Source organism: Ursus arctos, unplaced genomic scaffold (assembly GCF_023065955.2).
Source record: "Ursus arctos isolate Adak ecotype North America unplaced genomic scaffold, UrsArc2.0 scaffold_29, whole genome shotgun sequence".
NCBI classification, from domain to species: Eukaryota; Metazoa; Chordata; class Mammalia; order Carnivora; family Ursidae; genus Ursus; species Ursus arctos.
The window spans coordinates 29,383,757-29,398,327 of NW_026622974.1; the positions used below are offsets into that span (position 1 = coordinate 29,383,757).

General features: G+C 37.0%; 1 protein-coding gene across 11 annotated transcripts in view; it reads left to right on the forward strand.

The window, feature by feature from the left end:
* The window catches only part of MYO6 (myosin VI), a 138,400-nt gene that overhangs the window by 85,433 nt on the left and 38,396 nt on the right, over positions 1-14,571 (forward strand). For all 11 annotated transcript variants that reach the window (XM_057303875.1, XM_044387105.3, XM_044387107.3 and 8 more), the window contains 5 exons: positions 4,627-4,771; positions 7,201-7,358; positions 9,004-9,095; positions 11,443-11,515; positions 13,325-13,452. In XM_057303875.1, the coding sequence (XP_057159858.1) occupies positions 4,627-4,771; positions 7,201-7,358; positions 9,004-9,095; positions 11,443-11,515; positions 13,325-13,452 (596 nt within the window). The remainder of the gene's footprint in view (positions 1-4,626; positions 4,772-7,200; positions 7,359-9,003; positions 9,096-11,442; positions 11,516-13,324; positions 13,453-14,571) is intronic.

A 14,571-nucleotide genomic window follows, 5' to 3' on the forward strand; every position in this document is an offset into this window, starting at 1 on the left:
CCAAATTTGACCAGCTCCCTGTTTCTGTAAATAACGTGTTTTTGGAACAAAACCACACCCATTCATTTATGTTTTGTCTGTGCCAGCTTTCGTGCTATAGTGGCAGAGTTTAGTAGTTGTGACAGAAACCATGTGGCCAGCAAAGCCTAAAATCTGACACTTAAGAAGATTGTTGACTCCTGCATAAATACATTAGTAAAATATTTTATAATAACAGTGAGTTAAAAAATCAAAAGCACCATTTAATATAGTAGTCAGTAACATGGGCTTTAGTGTCAGATCCCAGAAGCTCTCGACCCTTGCTTTTTTCATTTGTAAAATAATGAAGAAACAGTCCACTAGAAGTACTTTTAAAGTATAGTACCGAGCAATAGTATGTGTGCATATAAGGAAGGAGGAAGAGGAAGGAAAAAAGAACATTTAAAAAATGTGTCTGCTATGTGCAAGACCCTTCATACGCTGGGTTTCATCATAAAAACCATAATCATAATCTAAACGTCACAAAGATAATGAGGTAGGGGATATTATGTATATTTTATGGAAGCGGAACCTATGCAGAAATAATACGTTTACTAATGAAGTTGTAGATGTGAGAGCGGGGTTCTCCCCATGTCTGACTAACTCAGGTACTTGTGATAATTGTCCCAAATTGCCCCCGGCCACTGAACCTCACTGAGAGTCCTGGTCTGTGAATGAGCAGAAGGACATAGTCTTAATGACCCTCCAGACTGAACATCCTGTGATGCCGTGAGGTCGGAACATCAGATGCAGCACAGCGGGGTGCGCACGAGTGTTCATCACGGACGTATTACCTGCTTGTGTGGCCTTGGGCCAGAAACTTCACCTCTCTGGTCTCAGTTTCCCCACCTAGAAACTGGGGATAATAACAACCCCTTCCTCATGTTGTATAGGGGAATCAATGAGTTAAATATTAATAGTTGTCAGTATTTATGTCCAGCACATAGTAATCACTGTGTTTTTAACGAAAAAGTAAAATAAAAATACAGGTTAATTCTAATTTAAAATGTAAAAAAAGCAAAATCAGGTATATTCTTAGTGTGCATTAAAATTTTAGTTTTTTTGAGGGATTTAAAATCCTTATTTTGAAAATGTGATGAATGTTAGAATACGTCTCAGTTGCTGTGCAGTATCATTATACGAAGGGAGTCTGTGGGTGTTCTAAGTAACACAAAAAAAGCGTAGATTAAGGCCCACTTTGGAAAGTTGTTAGGAGGGATAGTTGGCAGTTTCACACCTCATCTCAGTACCCTGTGGCAGAGCACACAGGTGTCTACAGAGGACCATAAATGTGATGTGAGCCAGTGAGTTGAAAAGCAGTTAAACAGTCAAAAGGCAAATTGCACATATTTACATTATCTTTTATCTTTCTTCTCAAAATTCCTTCTGTTGAGAGGAAAATGAGCAGAAAGCAGAGAAGATTGGAAAGAGGCAACAAATCAAAGAAAATTAATAAACTAGGTTATTTTGGGGCGCCTGGGTGGCTCAGTCAGTTAAACATCTGCCTTAAACTCAGGTCATGATCTCTAGGTCCCAGGATTGAGCCCCATGTCAGGCTCCCTGCAGGGAGTCTGCTTCTCTCTCTCTCTCCCTCTCCCCATCGCTCGTTCTTTCTCTCCCAAATAAATAAAATCTTTTAAAAAATACAATAAACTAGGTTATTTTTATTTTAATAGCTCAGATTTTATTAATCTTCATCTTTTCTGTGACCCTTACTGTAGATCCAAATGGTTTCTTTCTAGTTAGAATTGTCCCCCCCCCCCCCCGAGAGCTCAATTTTGGCATGTCCTCGCAATTTGAAAAAGCTGTGGATATTTTTGTAATTATTTTATCAGAAAATTTATTCTATAAATGTTTAGAAGACTCCTACTTATATTGAAAAGTTTTTGCATGATAGCATATGCAAAAAATGCTATTAGGACTTCCTATGTTTTTAAAATTCTGCATAACAAAAGTAAATGGTATTTTAACAACAGATTTAAAGAATGTACAGAGAAGTTCTTTTTTTGGAAGGGGAGTGACATGAAAACCTTTCATTATTTTACAGTGTTTTGCCTTTTTAAAACTTTTAAAATTAATGTTTTCTTATGTTAGCCTTCTGTAATTCCTGAAAGTGTGTAAGAAACTTTGCAAAATAGTAAAAAAGAAAAGTTTAAATACGTTAATGAATTATTGATGGTCAGTTTATTGACAGCTATATAGTTTAGATAATTGTGTGTATGTGTATAGAAACTAGAGATCAGTAGTAAACTTATTTTCATAGAATTAAACGTTAAATATGTCTTCTAAGTATTCTTGTCCCCTTGTTCTTTTTCTTTGCTAACACCTTTATTGAAATATAGTTCATAGACTGTTCAATTCACCCATTAAAAATATACAATTCAGTGGTTTTTAATGTACTCAAATTTGTGCAGTCATCACTGTAGTTAGTTTTTAGAACATTTTCATCACTTCGGCATTCACCTCTCATTCCTTCCCAAATCCCTGTTGTTAAAATACCATTTACTTTTGTTATGCAGAATTTTAAAAACATAGGAAGTTCTAATAGGCATTTTTGCATATGCTATCATGCAAAAACTTTTCAATATAAGTAGGAGTTTTCTAAACGTTTATAGTAGAATAAATTTTCTGATAAAATAATTACAAAAATATCCACAGCTTTTTCAGAGTAGCTGTGTTCATTTCACATTCTCATCAACAGTATATGAGGGTTCCTGTTTCTCCACATCCTCACTAACACTGTGTGATTACAGCCATCGTAGTGTGTGTGAAGTGTTTTACTTCACTGTGGTTTTTATTTGCATTTTTCTGAAGGCCCATGAAATCGAACATTTTTCATGTCTTTATTGACCATTTGTATCTCTTTTTTGGAGAAATGTCTGTTCATATCTTTTTGTCCATTAATTGGGCTGTCTTTTTATTGTCAAGTTGTAAGAGTTTTTTAAAAACTATATTCTAGATATGGGTTCCTTATCAGATATATAATTTGCAAATATTTTCTCTCGATCTGCAGCTTGTCCTTTAAATTTTGGGGTAGTGTTCTTTGAAACACAAAAGTTTTTCATTTTGATGAAATCTAATTTGTCTGATTTTTCTGTTGTTGCTTGTGCTCTTGGTGCCATATCTAAGAAACCATTACCTGGCCCAAGATCATGAGGATTTGTCTGTGTATTCTTCCAAGAGTTTAATAGTTTTAGCTCATAATTTAGGTCTTTGATTCTTTTTTAGTTAATTTTTATTTGTGGTGTGAAGCAGGGTTCCAATTTCATTCTTTTGCATGCGGATATCCAGTCTCAGTGCCATTTGCTGAAGAAGCTGTTTTTTCCCCAGTGAGTTATCCTGAAACCCCTTATTCTTTTTTTTTTTTTTAAAGATTTTATTCATTTATTAGAGAGAGAGAAAGAGTGCATACGTGCGAGCGCACAAGCAGTGGGGAGGGGCAGAGGGAGAAGCAGGTTCCCTGCTCATCAAATCCTGATGCGTGGTTTGATTCCAGAACCCTGGGATCATGACTGAGCTGAAGGCAGACACTTAACCAACTGAGCCACCCAGGCGCCCACAACCCCTTATTCTTATGGAATCTCATGGTCTATTTTTCCTGAGACCAGTCTATTAAATAGTTTACCAATTTGTCGTGATAAACTTATTTTTTTGGTAAACTTTTCGCACATTCTTTGTAGTTTTGAAATTAGTCTTGAAATGAATTATTCGTAAACATTAAAACTTAAAAATACTAGTAAAATGTTTACTTTTAAAATATTAGTACTAGTAATAAAAATGATAATAATTAACCTTTATATAGTGCTTACTGGTAACAAGGTACTATTTCAAGAGCTTCACATATGTAACCTCATTAATCTATAACAGCCTTATTAGGTAAGTACAGTTATTATCCTTTAAATGGTTGAAGAAACTGAGCACAGAAAGAATAAGTGACTTGTTCAGGGTCACACAGCTAGTGAGTCTTATAGCCATATCAGCCCAGAGGCTAAAGCATTGCAGTATAGTTTCTTTCTATAGAATACTTCTTAAAACATCCGCCATAACTAGAAATCTATGGATATGATGTACAGGGAATAGCGTTATCTCCTCACCCTCTTCCTCTTTCCCAAGCAACATGAGTACATACATATGCATGTGTGGGTACACACAGACACACCACACGCATACACAAAACCTCATATGTTGACAGACATCCACACTGACCTACTGAAATGCCAACATTTGCTATTAAAATTTTTCCTTAAGGTTTTCAGGAGTCATACAAATTTTAATGATAAGGCACTATATTTCTCTAGAGATTTACAAGGATTATAATCTATCAGTATATTTTGCTTGCCGGGTCATAAAAATTGAAATAGTGGCAGGGTAATATTGATGGGCTGAAGGATTATATCACGGACTGCCTCGAGTGAGGGTCTCCCATTGACCTTGGGCGTGTGAGTGGCTGACAAGGGTGGTGAAAAAGTGAGGTGAAATTAAAAGTCACAGATAAGCCTTGTCTATTCCATAGATTGATCTAAGTGAAGTATACTTCTAAGAAATGTGTCTTGAAGATCTGGTTTATATAATGTCTGTTAACTTCAGATTTAAATGTATTTTCATTAGGTGGTTGTAATCTGAAGAATAAATCCACTCAGGCATTGGAATATTGTGCTGAGTTACTAGGTTTGGATCAAGATGACCTTCGTGTGAGTTTGACCACAAGAGTCATGCTAACAACAGCAGGGGGCACCAAAGGAACAGTTATAAAGTAAGTTCCTTAACTCATTGCTCTGTAAAAATCCTTCCTTGTGGTTTGTCAAGGAAAAATCTTTCTTTAAGAAGATTTCTGTGAGATTTAAAGTTGAACTTTATATATCATTCATTCTTTTCTTTATAATAATACATGTGCTTGACAGGTAAGAATCCTGTGCATCTCACTGCAGTAATCTGCTGTTTGAATAAATGCTGAGTTCCGCAGCTCTTGCAGTCGTTCCTCACAGATACGCTGCATGGCATTGATTCGTAGTTTATAGAGTAAGAGAGGTTTACTAATGTACAACTACCAAAATAGGAGTTGATTCTGTTAATCAATATTTGTTTTAGGCAACAATTTTTTTTTCAATTTTTCAAGACTTTGAGATATAATTCACTCTTCTAAAGTGTACAGTTTAATATTTTTTTAGTATATTTACAAGGTTGTATGACCATCACCGTTTAGTTTCAGAAGCATGCAGATCATTTTACTTTAAAAGTGATTTTCCTTACAAATGGCATGTTCTAAAATTTATTAAGTAAAACTCACTTTAGTAAAACACTCAGCAAATGGAATTTCCCCGTACCTCTCGGGTTCTTCATTTAGAGGGAATTGCAGATGACAAAAAAATAACAGCCTAGCCAAGATTTCTCAGATCTGTAACCAAGAACTTGTAGGTTGTATTTGGGTCTCTGTACACTTTTGGCTCACTATCCTGTTGTTTTAGGCATTTCTGGTTTCGATACTATAAAATAAAATTGATATTCAGCCATCACCCTGAAGCACTGAAGATCTCCATTTGTGGGGGGAAAATGTCAGGTCCTCTATCCCTTGCTAAATAAGGCAGTCAGTGAGCTCTAGTGACGTATTTCAGGAAGATTTCCAACAAATTAAACCAAGAGGGATTTAAAAACAAACCTTAAACACTCAGAAAATTTGGTAGCTCTTATGTTTTGGAAAATATTAACAAGGTATGTTTAGCCTGTTTTCTTTTCTTTTCTTTTCTTTTCTTTTCTTTTCTTTTCTTTTCTTTTCTTTTCTTTTCTTTTTTTTAAGATTTTATTTATTTATTTGACAGAGATAGAGACAGCCAGCCAGCGAGAGAGGGAACACAAGCAGGGGGAGTGGGAGAGGAAGAAGCAGGCTCCTAGCGGAGCAGGGAGCCTGATGTGGGGCTCGATCCCATAACGCCGGGATCACGCCCTGAGCCGAAGGCAGACGCTTAACCGCTGTGCCACCCAGGCGCCCCTAGCCTGATTCTTTTCTAAACTAATTCCAAATTATTATAAATTAAACCTTAGCAAGGAGAATGCATAGTAGCACCATACAGTTGCTTTTCCTTGGAGATATTTCAGGGGCCCAAGAGAAGTCCAGTAAAAGCACAAGTGTGTGATCTTCAGGTAGCATTTCCTTCATTTCCCCTTTGTTCTAAAGCAGTTCTTTTATGTGTTCTATGTATGGAGTGCTCACAAAAGATTCGCTTTAGGAAGGGGTGTTCTGTTGCAGGAAGTATAAGTTGGAAAACCAGTTTAGAAGGGATTGAATTATCAGTCTGACCTGAAAGACTTTGAAGATTACTTCCAAATTTGGCTTTTTTTTTTTTTTTTTTTTTTTTTGGTGCTCCTGTGGTGCCTCGTACTTACCCTTATGATAGCATTTAGCACGGTGTTTGAAAATTCACTTTTATGGCAGTTTTTTCATCAGACTATAATTTTTTTTTTAAAGATTTTATTTATTTATTTGACAGAGAGATAGAGACAGCCAGTGAGAGAGGGAACACAAGCAGGGGGAGTGGGAGAGGAAAAAGCAGGCTCATAGCGGAGGAGCCTGATGTGGGGCTCGATCCCATAATGCCGGGATCACGCCCTGAGCCGAAGGCAGACGCTTAACCGCTGTGCCACCCAGGCGCCCCTAGACTATAATTTTCTTTAGGAAAAGGGCTATGTGTGTCTGTATCTGCAAAATCTAGAACTGTTATGTAGTTACTTATATTAAATAGTAGAATTGGACAGTCCAGATTTTAAGATGTAAACATTTCTTTCTAAACAGTGTTAAGGTACCATACTTTAAAGTTACCCTGAATTAAACAGTTTCTTTTGCATTTAAAGAAAGTCTTTGAAAGTCAAAAGGAAGATTAGTCCTCTAAATAATTTTTTATATATTCAGCATGTACAGTAAAGCATAAATTAAGATTAAACCATTTTTTTGAGCCTAAACTTCTTTTACTCAATTAAACATTTTTTATCTATGTGTAGATAATTTCTTTAGTTCTTTTAGTATGCTTCTGAGCCCCAGTTATCTGTGCCTATTCACAAATGACCTTTCGTAGCTGTTTATTTTGTTCTTCACAGTGACCGTGTTTGGGTACACTGTGGTCTTGGTGTCTGGCGTTATTTTCAGTTATTCCTGTAAAGAATTCTCATTGGTATACTCTTCTCTTACAGGGTACCCTTGAAAGTGGAGCAAGCAAACAATGCCCGTGATGCCTTGGCAAAGACTGTCTATAGCCATCTTTTTGATCATGTGGTAAACAGAGTAAATCAGTGCTTTCCTTTTGACACGTCATCTTATTTTATTGGAGTCCTAGATATTGCTGGTTTCGGTAAGTGTAGTTGTTTGTGAAACTGTATTTGGTATTTTTTATTCCATTTTTCACATATATTTAAAAAAAAAAACCTTTTGTCCCTCGTAATACCTTTCACTTGATGTATTTTCAGTTATATGTCCATGCTTTCCTTTCATTTCATAATATGATTTAAATAGGAAGCTGATGCTTAAAAAGGGAAAAACTCAGATTTTGGTCATACTAATGCTAAAATTAAAACATGTTGATTGAGGGGTACCTGGGTGGCTCAGTTGGTTAAGTGTCCTACTATTGATTTTGGCTCAGGTATGATCTCAGGGTCATGAGATCGAGCCCCTCACTGTGCGCCGCACTAGGTGTCAAGCCTGCTTAAGATTCACTCTCTCTCTCTCTCCGATATCTCCCTCTGCCCCTCCCACCTCTCAAAAAAAAAAAAAAAAAGAAAAAAACAAACATGTTGATTGAAACCATTACTGTTAGGAGATGTCTCCGTACTCCTAAATGAATGCAACTGAATAAACGTAAAGTCTTGAGTGCTACTAATAAAGAGGATTAAGCCATCAAAACCACTGACTATAGTGTAGTGCTGGGTACAAGTCGACCTACCATATAAGCCAAACTCATTGCTATGTGTAGAAATCCATTATTAGTGTTGTCAGTAGATAGCTATTTCCAGTGAATTTCCACCAAATGAAAAAATATTTATATTAAAGATATAGTACATCATAGAGCACATAAAGTACATAATATATGTATTCAAGATATTATACGTTAATTCGTATTCAAGATAAATATTTAAGAACAACCACAGGGCCGCGCAATAAGAGATGAAATGAGTAGCTAACATCTGAGTGCCATTTTGTTTTGAATGACTGTTCTGTAAAAATCTCAAAGCAAATCCGACTGTTTTTGTATCGGGCTTTATCAGTGTGGGTGTGCTTCTGGCTGTGTAGGAGTGGTGTTTCCCCCTGTGTAGTTGGCTTGCTTTTGCCAAGGGAAGGTATGAGTGTTTACTTTTTGGGAGGGGTAGAGTTTTGGTTTTGATGTGATACATATTTTGAAACTTTTAATTATTACCTTTTGTTCAAAGGTAGAAAAACACTCACCATGACTTAAGATTTAAATCTTCAGACATTTGTTTCCTGGTCTGCACTAGTTTTACTGTAACAGGCACATACACAGAATCGGAACATTTTAGAGCTGCAGGGATCTTAGAGATAATGTAAAACAGTCTCTTCATTTTAGAAATGAGTTAGTATTCATAATGTTTTTTATAACTTTAATTTTATAGATTACACAGAAAAAGATCTAAAGCACTTTGATTTAAGTCATTTTTGTTCTTTAGTTAATTTAGATTGCTATTAACACCTGTGCTTAAGAAAATTATGTTGTAAGTGGCTTACATTTTGTATCTTACTGTATGATATTTATCTCATTTAATACACATCGTTTTTTTTTAGTAAAACACGGTATTTTCAATACCTAAATACCTAACAAAATTTGTCTTGAAGTAAGAGCATTTGGGGAGTATAAAACAATTATATGTATTTTTTTTTACCTAATTTTTAATTAAACATTGATACAATAAAATTTTATCCTAAGATAAGTTTATAATATGAAGTTGATCTGATGATGACTTCTGATTCTGGTTTTATGTTTACAGAGTACTTTGAACACAACAGTTTTGAACAATTTTGCATCAACTATTGCAATGAAAAACTTCAACAATTTTTTAATGAAAGGATTCTGAAGGAGGTAATTGCCATTACAATTTAAATTTAAAAACTGCATTAAGCTACTTTAATTTCAAGGGACAGAGACATGCCTCAGTTACCCTGGTTGATGGGGTATAGTGTAAAGCGGTTCAGGGGATCAGAGATGCCTCGAACAGGCTCCCAGTGGCTTAGCTGTTTCTCAGACACACCAGAGGTGTTAATTGTACAGTCGAAGCTTAGAAACCCAATAAAAATTCTAATGGGCACCTCCTCAGAAGTAGACATCTGTCGCTTCTTACTAGTGACTTTTGCTAGACTTGGACTTTCCCTTGTTTCTTTTTCTGAGTCTGTTCCCCCTACTTCTGCCACTGCCAAGCAACTTCCTGCTCTCATCCCTGACACTGGCGTCTACCACCCTTCCTCTGTTTCTCTCTGCTTTTGCCCACTCTGCTACCTGCTCACCCTTTCTCTGTGTCTGTGTCTGGTGTGGAAAGGCACCAGGTCAGGCGATTCAGTGTGGCCATTGGCCTGGAGTGCCTCCGGCCAGTCTTTCCTCTGCCAGGCTCCTGTGTGCACTGCCCAGTTGCCTGGGAACGGTGTGCCTGTGCTGCTGCTCCTAGTAGATAACTGTGGGCGTGGCCAACACTCACAGTCCCAAGTCTGGGAAAGTTATTTTATAATTCTTTACAGAATTAGTAAAGGTAGGTTTGGATCACTTGATTTGTGATTAGGCTCACCATTCTTACCTTGCCTTTGAATTCTCCAGTATTTTCCTACCAGTACCTTTGGCTTTCCTTCCTTTTTGAGCTATTCGAGGTATGTTTTAGTGAATGTAGATAGTAGAGTTACAGGGAGCTCAGATGATCTAGTTCAGCCTTTTATTTGGCAAATGAAGAAACTGATTATCTGAGCAGTTTACTGACTGTTGGGCGTCTGAACCCACCTTCCAGCTGCTGGCCCACGACCGTATTCTCCTCATGTTAGTGCTGCTGTTTCCCAAGTTCTGTGTCTGGACTTGAAATGTGAAATATTCTTCTGTGTCTGGACTTGAAATGTGAAATATTCTTTCCTTGTCCCATTCCATTAATCTTTTCCATATTTTTATTTTATTTTTGTTTTTTATGGGTGTCCCAGCACTTTTCCTTTTATACTTTTTACTTATATACTATAGTTGAAGCCAATTCTGGTGTAAATGAGAACAGGTAAATCAAATACTTATCAGTTAAGCTAATTAGTCTGAAAATGGTTTATCCAGACACGTTAATTCTTCCATCACTATTTTAAGTTGTACATGTGGTCTTCTCACTTAACATCCCCTAATTCTTCCCTTCCACGCCAGCCCAGTAAGCTTTATCTAGAAACAGAACAAGGAGACAGTATTTTGATATATGTTTATTTTTATAATAGTTCTTTAAAATAAATGTACAGATTTCAAATTCAGATTGGGTCTTAAATGGACACTGACTTCTAAAATGATAGAAACCTTTTCTAGTATATCTTGTGGGAGGAAATATTTAAACATTTGGGAAAAAAGGATTAAAATACATGTCAGCTTAAGCTCATTTGTTGCTCACCCATCTTTGATAAAATCTTTTTTTTTTTTTTAAGAAGGTACCAGAATTATGTCTAGGAACTCGACTTTAATTTGTAAATTATTCTTCCAGATCACACTTACTTTTTCCAGTGTTCTATTCCTTGTACGTATCACCATGTAGCTACTAGAGCCCATTTGCAATTAATTGCTGTTTCTTTGATTTTAGTGCCTGTGTGTACATATTAAAAGTCTCTCCTGTCTTTGGACAATGGTTTAGGACTACTGAGGATATAGAGGAGAGGAATTCCATGTCAAAGGGAGCTAGTTTGTTTAGCTGTTCTTTAAACTTTTAATAACTATCACAGCAAGTTCTTATGTTCTTCTGTGTATTCCAAGGGTTGGTAGACTATGGCCTTTGGGACAAATCCAGCAGGCTGCCTATTTATGCAAATGAAGTTTTATTGGAACCCGGCCATGCGTCTTCATTTACTGTTATCTATGGCTGCTTTTGTGCTGCAGTGGTTTAATTGAGTAATTTTGACAGAGACAGTGTGGCCTACAGCTGAACATATTTACTATCTGGCCCTTTACAGAAAAAGGTTGCTGACTCCTGGTCTATTCCTCTAATAAGTTTGACTTTAAAATTGCTAAAGATATTTCAAAGTCCTGGCTTTTCCTTGAATTTGAACAGATCTCTGCGTGTGTGTGAAGTTGCTCTGCATATTTCAAGAATATGGTATGAGCCTTCGTACCCTGGACTAATCAATAACTGTTATGATCAGAGTGGCACAAAACAAGCCATTTCACATCATACAGTATTTCCGTATCTATGATTATGATTATTTCATTTTAGGAACAAGAACTCTATCAAAAAGAAGGCTTAGGCGTTAATGAAGTGCATTATGTGGATAATCAGGATTGTATAGGTATGTGGTTTTTTATTCCACTTTTGGAAAATATGGGAAGATACAGAAAATGCTTTTACTAGTAATTTTTCCATGCTCCGTGATTGATACGACTGGTTATGGGACTTGAAACTGTGGTTTTTGAGAGAAGTTTTACTTCTCTAGTACTGCCAGGAAGTTTTTTTTTCCTACCAGGGCATCAAATTCAGCTATGTTGAAAGTTTTCCTAAAATTTCTTCTGTTTACTTTGGTGAATGTTTTCGTTCTTAAACAGCCACCGTGTGAGTAGGTTAAGAAGGGCACTAAATTGCTTAAGTAGTAAAGGGATAAATGATCTCCCCTGGGGAAGCCCGTATGTTAGCCACGCTCCAAGGGAGGTTTTTCAGTGCTTGGCGCTGCCCTTCCTTCTGCCGTTCCCTTCTTTCTGTTCTCTGCATTGGCAGCGCCCTCTGACCGGTTGCAAGGTGGCTTCACAAGTTTCATGTGTCATATCCAGATAATGCTCTGCAGCCAGGAGAACAGGGTCTCTGTTTTTCTTGTCTGTTTTTATCAGTAGGGAAACTTGTTCCTGTTACCCCCTCCCCCGCAGCCTAGTGCTCAATCTTCCTTTTCTTTCCTACCTCATCACAAAAATCAACTGTTGGGCAGACTTTATTTTCAAAACTCCATTTGACAATTGAGTCAGTAACTCATGTGCTAGATTTGGAGAAGATGTATAAAATAATAATAATAATAATAATAATAATAATAATAATAATAATACTGCTGCTGCTTTACATTGGTACAGCTTTCCAAAGCATTTTTACATCCTAGCTGGCTCACTGAGCATTTCCTTTACACATTACAGCCTTTCTCAGATCTCTGTGCCTTTGATTTTGTGATTTGGTATCTCGGCTGGAACTCCTCCCCTTCTGTTTATCTTTCAGCCCACCTTCATATCCTTCTATGTCTATCAAAATACTCATTTATAGCTTAATTCAGCTGCCCCCCCTTCAGCATCACCAGTTGCCTAAAAAGCATCGTTCTCTGAACAGTGCTGTTAGAATTTTGATTTCTCTTCATATGTCCTATAGCTTAAGGAGCCTGTCCCATTTAATAGTTTTTTATATACTGTTTTCAAGCACTTTGTATTTTAGAGTTATTTTGTACAAGCAGGAAATTCAAACAACATGACTAGAAGGAGCATAAAAATGTGCTGTTACTGAAGTTTTGCTGGAAAACATTTGAATCCGTATTGAAAAGTAGTTTTAACGGCTCTGCATGCAAAAGCTTCTGTAGTTCTACTTCATTTTTGAGTGTAGGTATCATATGGAGAAGAGGAATTTTTGGTTCTTTAGCCTCTCGCATCCAAGCTTACAAATAGAATGGTGATTACATGAATCATATGTGTATGGCGTTGTTTTTCTAAAACCTGTATTAAATAGTTTCCCCTGCTATCTGAAAGTAGAGCATTTTTGTGAAACCTTTCATAAGCCGAAATGCTGTATATCGGAGAAGCAAATACCATTTTGTAAGTGCAAAAATTCTCTTTGGATTTCTTTCAGCTAGTGAAAACAGGTATTAATGTAGGTCTTTTATGAAAGCAAAGGGGCATAAAGCAAACTTTTCCATAGTGGAGGAAAGCTCCACTATGATGTTATGTGTATGATATTACTTTCTGATAAATTGCCAGATTCGAGGTAAAATATCTGCTTTCTGTAACCTGTGTGGATACATATATAATCATCTTTTATATTGCTTCTGACCAGTGCTTTAAATTTGTGATGAGTAAACTGTTCACATATCTTTAAAATGTTTTTAACCTATCATATTTTGATTTTTTTGGAATAGATTTAATTGAAGCAAAATTAGTGGGGATATTGGATATTTTAGATGAAGAAAATCGTCTTCCCCAGCCAAGCGATCAACACTTTACATCTGCAGTTCACCAGAAACACAAAGAACATTTCCGACTCACTGTGAGTTTATCATTCCAAAACTGAGACTCTGTGGTGAGAAGAGAAACCTTTAGAAAGATGTACTAGTGTTGCGTATTAAATAATTAGAATAATAAGTTCTATGGGGCTGAGAGCAACTCTAATGTATCCAGCACAGCATCCTCTGTAAATAGGCACTTAATTTATACATGTATATTTTAGATGATGATCTATCTAATGAAGGCCCTTTTAGCTGGATGGAAAGTATGTTTCATCTATCTAAAATGTACAAAATGGTTTACCTGCTGTTTTTATGTTCTTCCTTTTAGCAAAGTGGCCACCAGTTGCTTTTTTTTCTGTCATGTGACGTTGATCACTTTCCAGGGGTTAGCACCTAGAATCACAAGCAGCCGCTAGTCTGCACGTTTGTAAGACCAGTAATAAAGTTCATGGATTAGAGTCTGGCTGGTGCAAGCAATCCATATTAGATAATGGGTAGCCAGTTTGTTTTGATGTTCTTGCCTAGGGAGTTTGGAATGGAAAATATACTCAGAGAGGGACATAGAAACTGAAGCAGTAGAAGAAATTAGCTAAAGGGAAAAACAGACACAGAGCTATAGAAATAAATGAGAGGTACACTTGTTTTTTCTTTCCCTTTTTAAAGATTTTATTTATTTTAGAGAGAGAGCGAGAACATGCTGGGGGAGGGGCAGAGGGAGAGGGAGAGGGAGAGAGAATCTCAAGGAGACTCTGTGCTGAGCATGGAGCCCGACATGGGGCTCAGTCTCATGACCCTGAGATCATGACCCAAGCCGAAACCAAGAGTCAGCCGCTCAACCGATGGAGCCACCCAGGTGCCCCAGAAGTGCACTTCTGAAAGGGCTAGAAGATCTAGTTCCCTGAACTGCTACTGGGCCTTAGAGCTGTGCTTGAGTCCTTGCAGCAGTGAGTAGTGGGGCTGTTCTGCGTGAGGCTGGCCCCTGTGGCTGTTGAGGTTCACCTCAGTAACATACTAGTATGTGCTAGTCACTGATCTAAGGGTTTTACTTAAATTATTTTATTTAACCCTCATAATCTCTGAGGTGGATCCTGTTTGTATCCCCATGCTAGAGATGAGGAGACATACATAGAGAGGTTAAGTGACCAGTCATCTAGCATAGT